This window comes from Montipora foliosa, chromosome 6, assembly GCF_036669935.1.
Source record: "Montipora foliosa isolate CH-2021 chromosome 6, ASM3666993v2, whole genome shotgun sequence".
NCBI classification, from domain to species: domain Eukaryota; kingdom Metazoa; phylum Cnidaria; class Anthozoa; order Scleractinia; family Acroporidae; genus Montipora; species Montipora foliosa.
In genome coordinates, this window is record NC_090874.1 from 19,140,743 (window position 1) to 19,157,787 (window position 17,045).

The 17,045-nt window shown below is 38.6% G+C and overlaps 2 protein-coding genes across 2 annotated transcripts in view; one reads left to right on the forward strand and one right to left on the reverse strand.

Annotated features, from left to right (window-relative positions):
• LOC138006906 (DNA replication complex GINS protein SLD5-like) overlaps positions 1–745 on the reverse strand; it is a 9,768-nt gene extending 9,023 nt beyond the window's left edge. Inside the window, exons 1-2 of the mRNA XM_068853533.1 lie at positions 610–745; positions 161–286 (exon numbers count right to left, since the gene is read on the reverse strand). Of these exons, the coding sequence (XP_068709634.1) occupies positions 161–274 (114 nt within the window). The 5' untranslated portion in view covers positions 275–286; positions 610–745. The remainder of the gene's footprint in view (positions 1–160; positions 287–609) is intronic.
• Positions 746–748: 3 nt separating this feature from the next.
• Positions 749–17,045, forward strand: part of LOC138006904 (insulin-degrading enzyme-like) — a 56,290-nt gene continuing 39,993 nt past the window's right edge. The window contains exons 1-10 of the mRNA XM_068853532.1: positions 749–902; positions 4,047–4,123; positions 4,986–5,012; positions 5,597–5,700; positions 7,569–7,642; positions 10,316–10,411; positions 12,384–12,506; positions 12,619–12,731; positions 14,270–14,359; positions 15,000–15,072. Coding sequence (XP_068709633.1) covers positions 749–902; positions 4,047–4,123; positions 4,986–5,012; positions 5,597–5,700; positions 7,569–7,642; positions 10,316–10,411; positions 12,384–12,506; positions 12,619–12,731; positions 14,270–14,359; positions 15,000–15,072 — 931 coding nt within the window. The remainder of the gene's footprint in view (positions 903–4,046; positions 4,124–4,985; positions 5,013–5,596; positions 5,701–7,568; positions 7,643–10,315; positions 10,412–12,383; positions 12,507–12,618; positions 12,732–14,269; positions 14,360–14,999; positions 15,073–17,045) is intronic.

Here is a 17,045-nt window from a genome sequence, read left to right on the forward strand (position 1 = left end):
AGCCTTTGGGTGCTTTCGCCCCGCTGCGAATCTACAATTTTTATCTTTACGTGCTCAGGAAGGTAAGCCTTACGTTGACATAAAATTGAATACCCAGAAAACTAAGAAGTCCGAGGGGTTCAATAGACTCGGATATATTAATTATGATACTCCTTCGTACCTCCTCAAGTTGAGCAAGAACTTCTGCAGCTGTGACTTCGATTTCTTCGTCGCTGTCTCCGCCTGCAGTGGTCCCTTCACTAAATACATACTCGTCCACGTTACCGTGAGCCATGCTTTCTTTTTTCTTGTTTAAATAGATAAAAGCGTCCAAGCAAAGCAAGAAAATGGACTTAAAATCTCACATATTATCAAAAATAATGATCTCTACACCGCCATGTTGTGAAAAAGTTGGCGCGAACTGCTTTACTTGGTACCCATACTCTTGCTGTCACTTTTGGTCGAGTTCGATCATTATGGCGGTATACGTAGGTGGTGGAACCGGTCAATGCGATTCAAAACTCTATTATTTTTTGGTGAGGGTGGCGTCACCTGGGTGTTATAATCGACATATTCGGGTTGTTTCACAACAGCTCTGAAGAATCAGGACAAAATATCACTGAATGTTACCTTCTTTACCAAATTGTCTTAAAAATCTTCACTGCTTCGTCACCGTTTTGGCTTGCCATTCTTACTCGCGTGATCGGCCCTTGTCCGCGATCAGTTACGGTGAAATCGTTTTGAGCTGGTTGGACTTGAACTGCCGAGGATGGAGGGAGTTGAGAAAATTTACAACGAAATTGCCAAATCGCCCCGCGATGACCGGCAATATCGTGGTTTACAACTGAAAAATAATATGAAGGTATTGGTAATATGCGACCCCAGTACTGACAAAGCAGCAGCTGCTATGGATGTACATATAGGTAAGGTTAATTATTTGCAGGGCTCTCAAATCTCAAATCTTAAAGTTTCGAAAGAGTGAGATGCTTGCTGGAGATTGCGCCAAATTAAAGGCGCCAGTGTACTGTCCTGTGTTTCTTGTGGCGGAGGCGGCGAGCAATTCTAAGGGGGTCTGGGGGCATGGTCGCCCGAAGAATTTTTGAAATTTGCACTTCTCAGATCGCTGGAAATGCGTCGTCGGGTACGCCAGTTTGGTTTTTTCATGCTGCTTGCCATGTTCTTATGGTCATCCTGAGCTAACATATCGACCTATAATTCATATTATATTAATGGGTGAAAGTCCTGAAGGAACAGGAAAATTGGCCGCACTGCCACAGGAACAGATTGAACATTGACCGAAGTTCAGTGCCATTGAAGTAACAAATTGGCAATTCATGAGCACTTCTGGAACCAGTCAGTGTAAAACGCAGACTGCAGACTGCAGACTGCAGACCGGGGGTAAAATGCAGACTGAGGGTACAGTAAAATGCAGACTGCAGACCAGGGGTAAAATGCAAACTGAGGGTAAAATAAATATTAAGAATAAAAAACGAGTCATAAGGATAGAATAAAGATTGTTTGAAAGACAATCCTGTTTTACATTTGTCAACAACTCACATTATCATCACTGCAGGTCGCTGCACCTTTTGGGGACTGCTCTTAAAGGCCCACCTTCAACCGACAGGCTTTTCGACCGTTTGTTTTTGTTATGGAAATTCGCATTGCTTATCAGAGCGATCTGATTGGATAAATTTTAGCTTTGGCTGGATTTTCATGTGTGAAAATTGTTTTACGGCACGCAAAGCCTGTTGGTTGAAGGTGGGCCTTTAAGAGTCCATGGAAAATGCGATCGTACGCGTTGAAATCATCTGTGCTTTGCTTTTGCACTTCCAGATGCATTGAAATGTTCAAAATTATTTGACACACCGGTACATCGAGGGATATCGATCAAAAAACCGACAATTATTACTCCGAATACCTGAATAATCTCGGTTGTCTTTTTTCGGTGCAACGAAATGCACAAAGAATTAATTAATTTTCATGTATTCCGAGCAATTAGGACGTGGGAATTTCATTGGTTAAGCTATGCGTGATAACCCCTAGGGAGAGGTTATAATTGAAAATAACATCTTCCAGATGCAAAACAAACGAACTTGTGAACTAAAGGATAAACATAACGTACACAAAAGCGAATGAAAGGATCCTAATAAGAAATTTTTGCACCTCAGTCATACTGGCTTAAGCCGACTGAATTGAAACGTTAAATTGTTGCAAAATCCGTGTTATCTCTGTCTTTGTTAATTGGTATTTATATTGTAGCCATGCGTGTCAAAATAAATTGAGTTATTGGGTAATTACTCGGTTACTTTGTTCAGTGCAGCAAAATGGACAGTAGAATTAAGGGGTGGTGACTTCTTTGCCCAAAAGCAACTCACTTAACGAAACTATCCTTTTTCCAACAACAACAAGGATTCAAACAGCTTCAATTCTTACAGAGTTCGATGAAAATCTGGATTTATAACATGCGGTGGGGCAACCAAAGCGATGGGAGCTGTGTTGGGGTTTCAGTGTGAAAGTACAAACGGCTACTAACACTCTTATAACTCTTTTTTCATTATTATTTTATTTAACCCGCAGTCTGCATTTTACCCCTGGTCTGCAGTCTGCAGTCTGCATTTTATCCTCAGTCTGCATTTTACCCCCGCTCTGCAGTCTGCGTTTTACACTGACCACTTCTGAAACCTTAAAAGGTAGAGTTAGCTACGAGAAAAGTGCCACCAATATGTGAGACATGCTTGTGTCGGCGTGAGAGCGTGAGATTGCATTGACATACGTGAGACTCTCGCTCAATGCATGGGACTTGAGAGCTCTGTATTTGGCGTGAGTTTGTCTGACAGGAAAATAAGTATGGTCTTGTCATCTTTCATAAACCGCAAGAGAAAGGTTTAATGGTAAAACAGCAAAAGAATGTTGAATAGGCTTTCCTTGCCACCCTCCCTACCCCGCTATGGATGAGGCCATGAACAATAACTTTTAACACCTAAGAAAAAGAAAATTGAAGTGCTGACGCAATAATCGTCGCAAAAATCAGCTGAATTTGATCTCCATGGATAACTAAGGGAACGGTAGACCTGTTTTCTATTGCAAGGTCAAAGAATAGGTAAATGCTCTCAGACCACTTAATAGCATCGGGCCATTCCATTAATTGTGTCCACCACCCCTCTCCTATTGAGGGGCTTGGAAATCCAGGTGGATGGGGTAAGTAGGGTAATAGCTGAGAGGATAACCCAGTCGGTTTCTAATCTTTCACCTTTTTGCAAGGAAGGTTGGGGTATGGGGGGTATGTCGGCACTTTGACCCTCCTCATCCTAAGGGGCTAAAATCTTAGAGGCACTCTCAATGGGGGGTGCATGTGTTAAATTGAATGGCCCATTTTCTCACAGGAAACATCATCCAAAGGGGGAGAGTGGATGAAAAATGGAAGGGCCCGATCTCAAAAGTAAGACATAAATAAAACTCTCAACATTACAGCAACTGGATTTGTATGTGGTGATCCTGAATTTAACTCTGCAATGCTCTGTATACATTAACTGGTCACCTTCTGCCAGATGGGGTTCTTAACCATGTTACAGCTATTTTAATTCAAAATAACGTCATCAATAATTATTATTATGGGAGCATTAGGTAATGAAAGTCCTACACTGCCTGCAGTTTGTAGGTTGAAGTATTTGTAGCAGCGTGTAAACAAATTTTCCTTTTACAACTAAGCAATACATGAAAATTATTCCTCAAAAAGGAAGTGCAAAGGAAATAACATTGTGTCGTTTAGAAAAATCTTCAAAAATCTTTGCAACAATATTTAATTAATATACATCCTGATCTTCAAGTAGCTTGGCAAGAAATTTAAGAGTGCCACTTACTGTATGTGGGTCTACAGCTAAACACTCTGTCTTTAAATGCCAAGCAATTTGATTTGTCAGTGGTTAGCTTCTTAGGGGCATTACTTAAGGTTAAAGGTCTTGACAAGACGTTTTGACGTTGATACATTTATTTATTTGAACATACTACAGTACATGTGTAAGACATTCTTGTTGATAATCTTGTTTTCTCTGCTGTGCGTCTTTTAGGTAATTTGAGTGATCCAGATGAGCTGCCAGGCCTGGCACATTTCTGTGAACACATGTTGTTTCTGGGCACTCAAAAGGTATTGATTAATTTTCTCCATTTAAGGAATTTTAACAGTATTTCTTGCCAGTTAAATTTTATTTGCCATGATTATATTGCTTTTATTTTCATGTGGGGAATTTCCTAGTTGGCCAAACTCCCAGTGACACTGAAGACTCACAACTTAAGTAACACAAAATAACCACATTTATTGTCCCGAATTCACTCAAGAAAAAACAATTGGTTGATTTTACTGTTGCATACAGTGTACGTGTTCCAGAAACGATTTTTATCGCATGACTCGAAATTTGAGGGATTAAAATAATTCGATAACTTAGCAACAAATCAAAATAAATGTCACAAGTTCAGTTCATTGGCGTGACATAGTCACGCTGTCACAGAACATTCTCCACATTCATCACCGCCTTCAAGAAGGATGGTACTTGTATCATACATACAGAGTCTTGAATTCTTGAAAAAGTCCTGACTGGAAATTGGCAAACCAGTTTTCCAGACCTAGAAAAAGTCTGGAAAATAAAGATACAGGCATTGTGGAACAATGGTAAAAAGTCTGGAGAATTTTTTGTTTTGAAAACTGAAACAAGTGCTTTATTGCTAAGCGAATTTTTTCAGGTAATCAAATCTTATTTAAAATTTCGTCTTTTGCGAAAACATTCAATTGCAGACCGAGAAGTCTCAAACCTCTCTTAAACCAGCATTGCATCGTGGTTACTGTAAGTTCACAGTGCATCATGGGACAAACTATATATACTAAACTTGGGTCTGGAAAAAGTCTGGGAAAAGTCTTTAATTTTGCAACCAAAAATCTGCGCAAACGATGATTATAAATATAAATTTAATTAATATATAATTTATATAAATCATCTCATTTTATTTTGCAGTATCCATCTGAGAATTCGTTCACACAGGTAATGTCGTGGAGGTTCCTTGTCTGCCCAAGGTAATTTTAAAGGCCCACTTTCAAACAGCAGGTTTTTCGAATGTGTGTTTTTGTTATTAATGGGAATTTGCATTACTTACCATAGTGATCTGATTGGATGAATTTCACCTTTGACAGGATTGTCATGTTATATGAAAATTGTTCCACGGCACCACAATGCCTGTAGCGTGAACCTGGGCCTTTAAACTTACATGTAGTCTAATTTAAACTTCTTCATCCATGTCTAGATCATGACACCTCATGACAGACTTTATCATAGGAAACACTCATCTCATCATCAATCTGTATTTCTGGAGATAATAGCATGGCCACTTGTCATTTCTGCTCAAATTATATTCCTATGAGCATGTTCTATGTAGTGAAACACCATGCAAGGAAAGTGATCTTTGGCATCTCTTTGAACCAAGAAAGAATTACATGTATATTAGTTTTGTAGAATTAATTTTCTTAAATTACAAGAACTCATACTTTTTGAATTTTTTCTTGTGAAGGAAATTACATGTAACTTTTAAATAATTTCTCAGTCATTTGGTTCTTTTCTTATGCCTGTAGTTTTTGAGTGAGAATGGTGGGTCATCTAATGCCTTTACTGGGAGTGAACACACCAACTTTTTCTTTGACATCAAACATGAGTGTTTGCATGAAGCCTTGGATCGGTAAGAAATTTAGAAATAAATTTGTTTTACAAGCTACAACACCTATACGTACATGTGGAAAAAAATGTTTGCACTTCCTTTTTTGCTATAAATACAATGTACATGTAATGACATCATAGTCATAATTATATGTACTGTATAGCCAGATTTTAGTTATTAAAAATAATAATTAATTTTCTTTTGCTCTATTTGGCAAAATCTTGGATATGCCATTCCTACAGCTGTAGCATTCTGATTGGATTACTTATAACTTAAAGGTGGTTTCAATAAGTACCGACAGCCGATGAAAAGCATTGGCTACTTCTTTCAGAGAATTCATCTTGTGCTTTTTCCCCTAAACTGCAGTAATTAAATACAGATTCTTTCAAACCTAAGATTAAATTTCATTTTGACAATATCAACAGTCAGTTAATGTACATGTACAGGGTGTACTTGTAACTAAAACTAGACATCGACTTCAAATCTTGCTAAAACCCCAGCTTATAATCATTATCAAGGAAATAAAACAGCTGCCTCAAAAGATATGCTGTTTTCATAAGACTTTAAAGTTAAAAAAAGTTGTTTGACTGTGATATTCTTAGCAAACAAGGTTTAATCATAATTATTATTAATTATCAAGGATATAAACATTAATTAAATTAATTTTTGTATGTATGTTAAGGGTTGTGGTTTTAGTGCACGGTTTAAAGTTTTTCAAACCAGTTAAATTTGGAATTTTCCTTCTCTAATAAGAATTATTATTATATTTATTTATTATTCATTATCATAGTCTAAAACAAAGCCTAAGGAAAAATCAAAAGTGAACTAGTTTGAACATTTTGAATCAAATGAAACTACGCTCTTGTGTGAAAATGGCAGTTTGCTTAATTCCTGAGCTTTCAGAAAGAGATTTAATCGTTGGAAATTGTGGAAACAAACTCAGACTCAGTCATCGAATTCTTAACTTCTTACTAACCGAGTGTGAGGGCCGTACTGGGGAATATTGGCCTGAGATCATACAGGTCCGTACAAAAACAACCGAGGGCCAATATTCCCCAGTACGGCTCGAGCTAGCTCGGTTAGTAAGTAGTTTATTATATGGTTTTTTAATAACCTTTTGCTTTGTTTTTGCAAGCCTGTAATCGGCCCGTGGGCATTTACAGGAGAATAATGCCCTAGAATTCAGTCACAATTAGCCAATAAGAGCGTGCGTTATATCGGCTACAAACACAAGCCATAATTATAATGAAAAAGAATAATGAACTCAATTATTGCCATTGGCTTTGGCAAAATAACTGATCTGCTCGCCACTGACAAATCATGATATTTTGCTCAACCTTGTCCAATAATTGTTAAATCAGAACAGCCTTAAACTACAGTTACTGTAACTGTTAGTACAACAATCATGTCCAATACATGTATTTGCACTTACGTGTATTTATTAAGTGTCATCTTGATTTTGGAATTTTCTGTAATTATGATTATGATTATGATTATCATTATCATTATCATTATTGTACAGCTGTATCCTCTTCCTACAGACTGCAAATTATATTAATAATTGCCAACGAGTCAGGCCTTCTGAAGACAGAAGGCCTGGCGAGGCGGCAGCTTATAGAGCCGCGAGAAGATTTTTAGGCGGACGAAATCTCAAAAGCGCTTCAAATTTGAGTGTAATGTAGACCAAAAGCTGTAATGTAGACCAAAGCGATGAAATGTTGACCTTAGCGATAACCAATGAGAGTGCCGCACGAGTACGCTGCGTGATGTTTGCAGCCGCCAGGCGCCAGATCACGCAAGCTTGGCTCGTTGGCACTTTAGCGACAGCTATAACTAGTTTAAAATAATAAATTATTATTCTGATTTTACATTTTTTCTTGGAATGGTAGGTTTGCACAGTTCTTCCTTTGTCCATTGTTTAATTCAGATGCCACTGACAGGGAAGTTAATGCTGTAGAATCAGGTTAGCCTTTATAGTAAGTTATAGTATAGGAAATCAGATGGTTTTGAGTACAATTTAGAATAGAATAAGCATGGGTAGATTGCACAAGCCCGTAGTGCAAGTGCAATATTATAATTGTAGTTTACAAATTGTACAAGAAAACCATGTGACTATATGAAAAGTAATAACTTATCATAATTACCTATTTCCTTAATCATTGACCTTTCAAAATGCTTGGTTTGTTTTCTCTTTTTGCACTGAATTAATGTTTCTCTTTACTGTTACAGTTGTTAACTACCTAAAACTGCTTTTCTCATAGCCAATCATATTCAGGAGAAATTTCTCGATGTGTATTATTAGGCCAGTAAAAATGATCAACGACCTACGTGTAGTACTCAGCGACACCTGTGACTGGAAGTATTTGCCGCCTGATACGACAGTATCAGAGGTTGTCGCAAAAGCTAAGGTGAAATCAGTGGTGCACATCTTAGTGCTGATAAAGTAGCTGAGTGGTCACAGAACAATAGAGTCCATTTAAATCCAGACAAATGTAAACAACTCAGAAATTATTTCATTTGCAAGAATGAAATAAGTATTTAAACCAGTTTAAGTTGCTGGAAAAGATCTAGAGGTAGTAACAAGTGCAAAGTTAGTAGGTGTAACCTTCTCAAGTGACTTATCATGGAACGAACATATAAAATAATGAAGTAATACAGAAAGCATCAAAAAGGCTAGTGTATACAGTATTTTTTGGTTCTATTAAAAAGGGCGAACGTAGCCCATGAAGATCTGAGGCTGTTCTACACTAAAATAAATAAATAAATAAATAAATAAATAAATAAATACCATTTATTTGCCACATTGCAGAATTAACTGAATTGAAGGGCTAAAAATTTTACAATCAATAAATAATTAAACCTACTACTACTATAAAAACAATAAAAATATCTTAACTATTTACATTTATAGATCTACATATTTACTAGCAAATGAAATAAAGGAACCTGAACGCTGAGTCCGGCAACAACTCTCCTATACGCGTAAACAATATTTCTATTGTTGTAGCCGGACCGCAGGTTGTAACTATGACCACTAGTTGCTGTTTTCGGTATGAGGAAGTTAATGGGGTGATCATTTTGAGACATCTTCCAAACATATTTACAGCAGAGCTGAGTCGTCTTTCTTTCAGGCTGCAAAGGTTGGTAATATTAAGAAATTCAGGAATATTGTGCCAGACTTGCACGCCATATTCTAATATACATGTACGGTGTAGGTCTTATTGTTGTCAGGTAAACTTTGAATTCCATCTGTATTAACATCAACTTTTTAAAGAATCCTTAGGGAATACAGGTCTACGCTTCAAAGCTTTTTTTGATATATGTAATCAATATTCTCGCTCCACTTTAAATCATTACTGATAATAATACCGAGTAATTATTTATAAGTTGTTACACCTTCAACTGTGTTGTTTCCTAGGACAATTGGTCTTATAGTAAAATTATCAAATGTTTTGCGCGAAGTTAATTTCATTTCTTTGCACTTTTTAGGATTTAATTTCATATTTTGTTCTATAGAAAACTTGTGAATGTCATTGACAGCTACATTAAATTATTTTAGTAAGCTAATACCATACCATTCCATTTACATGTACATGTGTAAGATCTGTATTGGACTATGCCGTGCCTTTTTTCTATTATTGATATTCGCTACTAAAGTACGTATTAAACACATGAACTGGAACTATACAGAAGAGGGCGTTAGCAATTATGTGTCCCAGTCTTAATTACACCGAAGCACTTACTCACATGGATTTAGTCTCGTTAATAAATGAACATCATCGTAACTTATGTAATGCCCTTTTCAATGACATTGTTAATGGTAAGATTCACAGACTGCATTCTTTACTCCCACCATTACATAAAGCCACCAGGTACACTTAAGATACACAAGAACCTTTGATGAATTAGTTTTTTGTATTTTATCAAATTTCACCATGATAACTATTTATATAATAAATTTCTAGATACGTTATTTTATATTTTGATATTTTTTATTTATTTTGTATTTAATTAATATGCAATTCAGCCTTCTGGCTGCTATGTGTTATTAGTAAAGCATCTATCTATCTATCTATCTATCTATCTATCTATCTGAAATTATTAATAATTATTCTGTCATAACAATATTTATTATACACTCACTTGTACCATAAAAACAACAGAAGAGGTACAGTCCCAGTTAAAGTGAAAACTTCTATAGAGTGGTAAAGTGTGACGTCACAAATATTTAAAATTAGGAAATTATGGGATTCATTAAGATCTTCAGAAACTACATGATGAAGAATGGCCATTTGCCAAAAATTAGCAGCTTATTGCAGTTTGGGGATGAGATATTGGCCCTTTCATGCTACAGTGACCCCATACAAATCCTTATAATTTTGTCTTTGTTCTAAACGGTTTAGAACCAAGACAAAATTACAAGGATTTGTATGGACTTACTGAAGCATGGAAGGGCTAATATCTTACCCCCATATTGCAACCATATGCTGATTTTTGGCAAGCGGCCATTCTTGATCATGTACTTTCAGAATATCTCAGTAAATCCCATAATTTCATAAATTTAGTTTTTGTGACGTCATCACTTTACCACTCTATTATGTTCCTTTTTTGTCTATTCTTTTTCCATTTCAAACAGAACATTTAAAGAATGTGTTAAATGACTCCTGGAGACTGAATCAACTTGACAAGTCTACAGTTGATCCTTCACATCCATATAGTAGATTTGGAACAGGTGAAGTGCATTGTATCACAATATAATAATAATTAACAAAACTTGGGTAACTAAGTCATGGATATGTCTATGTACAGTATCACTCAAAGTTCAAAGTTCAAACTTTATTCTCACGTCTGGTAGGCCAAGACATTTGAGTTTTGAGATAGTAGAAAATTTGAAGGATTGAGAATCAAGAAGAAGGAGACCAGGAAAATGTAAAAATCTTATAGACTACTAGTCAAACAATAATCAGTCACACTTAATAATATTAATTTTAGCTGTTGGTACATATGTACATGTACCAGTAGAAAATAATGACTGTTACATCAAGGTTATATAGTATGCCATCCTTGGTCCATGAGAAAAATATAATTTTATTTGTAATGAATAATTGAGGTTTTCAAATTCCTACAACGAAGTCTTGAGTGGGGGCTTCAAGACTTATGAGTGATTGTCAACTTACCTTTGAGTGGTACAGTACATTGTACTGTACCTCTGAAATGAGGAAATGAAAGGGTTTTTAAGGTGCCTCAAACCGGTTTCAACAATTTGGAGGGGATGTCTTATTAGAAGGATTAACGCAACAACTCTGTTTCACTTAACAGCAATGTTATGACCATGCCAACCACCTACCATATGAAATTTACTTACTGAACAAGATGCACATATTAATGTGATGTAATAAATTACCATGACAACAAAATACATGTAATCATCTGAAAATGCCCTTATCTTTCATGATAAGGGCTTATGTCTCAAAAACGAACTACAGTTAGGTGACTCTCATTTGTTATTGCTGAAATGTGATTAGCGGGTTAAGATGAAAGTCTCTGCAAAGTTTTAAAAAATTCTCTGGAGGGGATTCAGAGCCACCTTAAAATTTTCCAATTGTTAAGGTTGCTATGAATGTGCCCCAGATAATTTTTTTAAACTTTGCAATGGGTTTTATCTTAGTGTGCTTATCACTTTCCAGCAATAAAAAAATGCCTTTACGTTACGTGAAACAGTTGGGTAGATTCAATCCTTCCAAATGGTACAGTTTATTGATAGTACATGGTTTGAGCCTCCTCCACAATTATGTGGGCAACTTAAATTCAAAGGTGCGCTATAAAAGCATTGTGCACAACTTTGCCCCCTCCTTCTGTTTAAACCCAAGACACTAACAGTCATCAGTCACACACTAAAGTACCACTCCCCGACCTTTGACCTGTTATGGTGCATCTTTGTGTTTAAGCAGTAATGGCAAACAAGAAGCTACAGTACATGTAGGCTTGAACTAGAGCTTAGCCCTTGTTTATGATCAAGAAATTATGTTGCACTGCACTGTCTTGCCAAATTAAAGGATACTTAATTGTGGTTATATGTTGTGCATTACGGACTGAGGGGCTAGGCATTTCTGAAATTATGCAATAAATAGAGGATATTACATGGCCCCATGGCACGAATTTTATTTTTGAGTGCTGAAAGTATCTCTGCATGGGCTTAAAAAATAATATTATTATTGAGGGAGTCCAAGAGTTCAACCAGTCTCAGTTTTTCATAGACTGTAAAATGAAAGATATTGACAATTATTATATTGTATCTTTCTTTCTCTTAAAAATAGTGTCAGTATGTTATGACCAAGGTTGCTGCCTAACGGTCGCCCGCTCGCCTGGGGCGCCTTATTTGCGCGCGGGTGACCAAATTTCTAAACAAGTAGCCCGAACGGGCGCCTTACTTGATTACCGGTAATCCTCACTCACATGTAAATATGATTCCAGCTGGAATTAATTAATTCTGGGCTCTTGAAAAAATGACTCGGGCTACTAACTTTTAATGTTGGAAGCCCGAAGGGCTCCTGGACAATTTTCTTAGGCAGCAGCCTTGATGACATTAATTAACATTATTTTGCAAAATTTTGTGGAAGCATTCTGAGAGCTTGTAATGCAATACTGCCACTTAAGATCTTTATTTTACACTCTGACTTGTTTCTCCTTTTTTGTGACCATAGGCAACAAACTAACCCTTGAAACCCGGCCAAAGGAGAAAGGTCTCAGTACAAGAGATGAGCTCCTGAAATTTCATAGCTCCTTTTACTCAGCCAATATTATGGCACTTGTGGTTCTTGGCAGAGGTACAAATTTGTCGTGCTTTTCAGAATGATGTTATCCAATCATATACTTTCACCAGCATCCAAAATGAGAAAACATTTTTTCGATGATCTCAGTTTCTTTTCGCTCTACTAGACTCTCTGGATGATCTGACAAATTTGGTCATAAAGCTCTTCTCAGATGCTGAAGACAAAAGCGTAACAATTCCTGAGTTTCCCATTCATCCATATGGAGATGAACAAGTACAGGTAGGAATTGTCTGTTAAATTCAGTGAGTCTTTTACTGCTTGGAATCCATTGTTTTTTAATGAATCTTGGCACTGGTTTTAAATACATGTAATTATTTCATTTTGCAGTTAAATTTCGTACATCAACTTATTAACTCCTACCTGAAATTCACTTTTTTGTAAATTTGTAATCCTCTGTTTCATGTTTGTTATCAAGCTCCTCTAAATTTATCCATTTCGACGGCCTGTTTTGGGCGGCCATTTACGAGCTTCTGCTCTCAAGAGTTGTTTTAGTGTTGCTGTCGTATTTTTCTTCTATATTAACACTTTTTTAGCGAGTTTCCTTTCTGTTTTGATCAATTGAATCAAAGTTGAGCGAAGCGATTTCACAGGCAAAGCCGCTGTTCAGTGATATTGACTTACCAAGTCGTCCCCAGGCTACTTTGCCGGCTGCTATAAATAAATACGCACGTTGGTGATTATTTATGAGGATATGAGTCAAAGATCATGCGCCTTCCAACTCGGTAAGACGATCTCACGGCTACATGTTATTGTAATCGCTTGATTGACTGCTCTGTTCAAGCGAAATCTGGCGGGCATTACAACAAAATAGCCATTTGGTGTAATAACATGTCCAATCATCATCAAAATTTGGACTCCCACTTTCAAAATCCTGGTTAAAAGCCTGAGCACCATTACTGAAGGAACTTCAGTAGAGATACTTAACTATCCTGATAATACCTTGGCCTGACTCCTATGAATCCTGAGAAGGGCTGGGCACTAAATTTGCAAAATAAGCGACCAAAGCCTTGATCCTCAAAGATCAGCAAAGCGAGCAAATGCAAATAATTATGACGACTAAAGCTCACAGATAACCACATGGCAAGGCAAGTCCCTATGGCCACCCTGCAGGTCATAACATTTGTTAAGAAGACCATTTGGCGCATTTACGTGAGATTAACTTAGCCTAAATTGCATTTAACCACATTTCTCACACACCACTGGTAGCTACATGTATGCCAAGCTGCCCGCCACAACCTGACCTTTATTGTAATCTCAACATATACAAGTTGGTAAAACCGTATACCTGAAAGCAAGCATGAGGAAAGAGGTCTTGAACTAGAAGGGTCATGGAAGCATGAATCAACGTACATGTACAAGTTCAAACAAGTGAAAATCTTTAGGTGGGCGGGTGGGGAAAAGGTCAGAAATGGCAGTCCAATAAAAACAACTGCCCGCCTTAGGTCACCTGACCTCTTCCCTGACCCCAGCGGTGAAACACTTTCCACTTATTTCGTTTCCCTCAGCCAGTGGAAAATCTCAATTCTCCTTTCCCAAATCAAACATTACAACATGTTGACAGGTCTATTCAAAAATGCACCAAATTAGATGCTTGCCAATCATAAAGTGCTTTTTTGCTCTTCCTCCCAAATTCAATGTAATTTGTGTCTAAGAATACAGTCAGACAATTAGACACAAGTGGAGTAAACATTTCTATAGTTTTATGGATCAGAATGTTATTGATATTAGTTTAATATTTCTGATTGTCTCATTTGAAGGTAGAATTCGTGGTGGTGCCAATAAAAGAAATTAAACATCTAAACATTTCATTTCCAATACCAGATGTTTCACCACACTACGAAAGTAAGGTAATTAATCAGTAATTTTTCTTCATAGAATTTGCAATAATGATAATAAGCAACTACCGGGTATTCACCGAAGTGGAAGTTCACCATTAGCTACCGACACTGAGGTGAATAGTTGTTTTAGTGTATACTCAAACAGTGAGATAATATAGCACACAAAGGTGATTTTAACTCATTTACTTGCAAAGATAACAACATTTTTTTCAGGCACAAATTCCACGCGAGCTGCTCGGAGGTGAATAGCAAAGATTAGCAAAGGATATCGGGAGTTCAAGTAGCCAATCAGCGCGCACGCTCAACGCTATCCACTGTTTTAGAATAATACTAATTATTATTATTCTCTTGTAATCAAGTCATAGCAAGGTTGCTGCCTAACGCAGCTGAAATTTCTGAACACGTAGCCCGAACGGGCGCCTTATATGATTCATCCTCACTTTGTTGTAAATATGATCCCAGCTGGAATTATTTAATTCTTGGCTCTTGAAAAAATTACTCGGGCTACTAACTTTTAAAGTTGGAAGCCCGAAGGGCTCCTGGACAATTTTCTTAGGCAACAGCCTTGCACAGAATTGTGATATTGAAAGTAGAACAATGGCTGTGCACTATATTCAGTAGGAATTTTTTTTCTAAATCTTTCTTGCAGCCCTGTGGCTACATATCCCACCTTCTTGGTCATGAAGGAAAGGGGAGCCTCCTTTCAGAACTAAAGACAAGAGGTAATTGCCAAAAAAGTCATTCTGTGTGGTTGATTTTACGATTTGCTGTCTGTAAATTATATATAGTTAAATAAAATTTAACATAGTTAACGACTAGGAGCTAGTCTGGTCAGTAGTGTTTTGCAGGCGGTTGTTAGTGTCTTGGCCGTCTGGTAGCGTTGTTCAGCGTTTTGGTGCGTTCTGTAGCGTTTGTTATAGTTACATGGTTCACGACCGGGAGCTAGTCCGGTCAGTAGCGTTTTGCAGGCGTTTGTTAGCGTTGTTATGCGTTTTTGTAGCGTTTGCAGCACTCTTTAGGTTGGGGGGGCCCTGGGGCTGACATGGTTCAGCGGTATTCCCGCGTAGTGCATGCGTTGTCCAATGTGCTTGCAGCGTGTTTGTTGGCGTGGCGTTGTGAGTCGGTTTAAGAGTTTAGTGGTTCTCGGCGTTCTTCTTCTCGCTTCGTTGGCTATCTCGGTCGCTGTCCAGGTTGAAATAGAAGTTCTTCGATCTTCGACCGTCTCCATCTCGTCTTCACCGCCGTGTTGTGGTTCGTCTTACCTTCTCTTGTACCAGTTCCGATAGTCGGCTCGTCGCTCAGATAGCGTGGCGTTTCTTTGGCGGGCTTAGTGTAGCGGTTCCCAGTTGTGGTCAACAAAAGAAAAACAACAATAGAGAAAACACAAGGATTTCTTCCGTCATCGACCGTGGTTTCCTCGCCCTCTGTCGTGTCTGTTGGTTTGTCTTTACTCGCTCATCGCTCTTTCGTGCTTCGGACCATCGTGTGCTCCGATACGTTTATTTTGGCGGGCTTAGTGTAGCGGTTCCCAGTTGTGGTCAACAAAGGAATAAATTCTAAGGATTTCGTCAGTCATCGACCAGGGTTTTTTCTTCGGCGGCTGTCGTGTTTATTGGTTTGTCTTTCCTTCACTCGTCGCTCTTTCGTCCCTGGACCGTAGTGTGCTCGCCGATCCGTTAGCGTGGCCAAAGGATTTCGTCCTTCATCGCCCGCGGTTTTTTCTCGCTCTCTGTCGTGTTTGTTGGTTCGTTTTTCACTTCTTTTTCGTGGTCGCCTCTAACTCGCTCGTCGCTGGTTGGTGTTCGATCATACATCATGCCGAACCCACCTCGTTCAACCAACAATAGCTTGTCCGCTGGACTTCGTTCGGAGGACATACCTCTCTTGTCCCCCGCGCCGATGGTGGTTTCTACGGCTCCCTCTGGCCCCGTGGCGCCTTTGGCCGTCGATTCGATCGCCGAGGCTGTTGTTCGCGCGCTTGGAAGCACCCTTCCGACTATCATCTCTTCAATTCAAGGGAGCGCCCCCTCGCCATTACCCCCTTCCGTCCTTGGCACTTCTGTTGGCGTCACTCCATCTAGCTCCTCTGGATCAACTGCTGTTTCTTGTGATGTCAATGTCTCGTCTATGGCTTTTGGTTCGTCATCAGGTACGTTTACTTTGCCAGCCTTCATTCCTACCTTTTCTCCTGTGTCAGCCATCACTGACTCAAGCTCGGCCCGCTTCATGGCCCCCATTACCTCTCCATTCGCGAGTCCCAGTGTATCCGGCAGCCTGCCAAGTTTTGGTAACTCTGGATCAGTGCCTACGTCTGAGAAGGCTTTCATTGTTGGTCCTGGTCATGCACCAGTCCCGGCAAAATTGGCCAAGAAGATCATCGAGGGCCAGTTCGTGGAGTTGGCGGATCTACTTACAGTCAATCTCCGAGCTGGGGATCAGGAACCACAGACCTTCCTGGAGGGTAAACTCCTGGTGTCCAACGCAAAACGCAGGCAGGTTGAAATCAAGGATATTCTTACTTGGACTGAGGCCTTCACGATTTTCCAGCTGGTCCTGTGTGCCTCTCACCCCCTGCGTTGGTTAGACTTGACCAGATATAAGCTGCTCATTATTCAAACAGCCCGCCAATATCCAGGTCTGGCTTGGCTTGAATACGATCTGGCCTTCAGAAGGGATGCCGCTGCCTCGGGCCTTA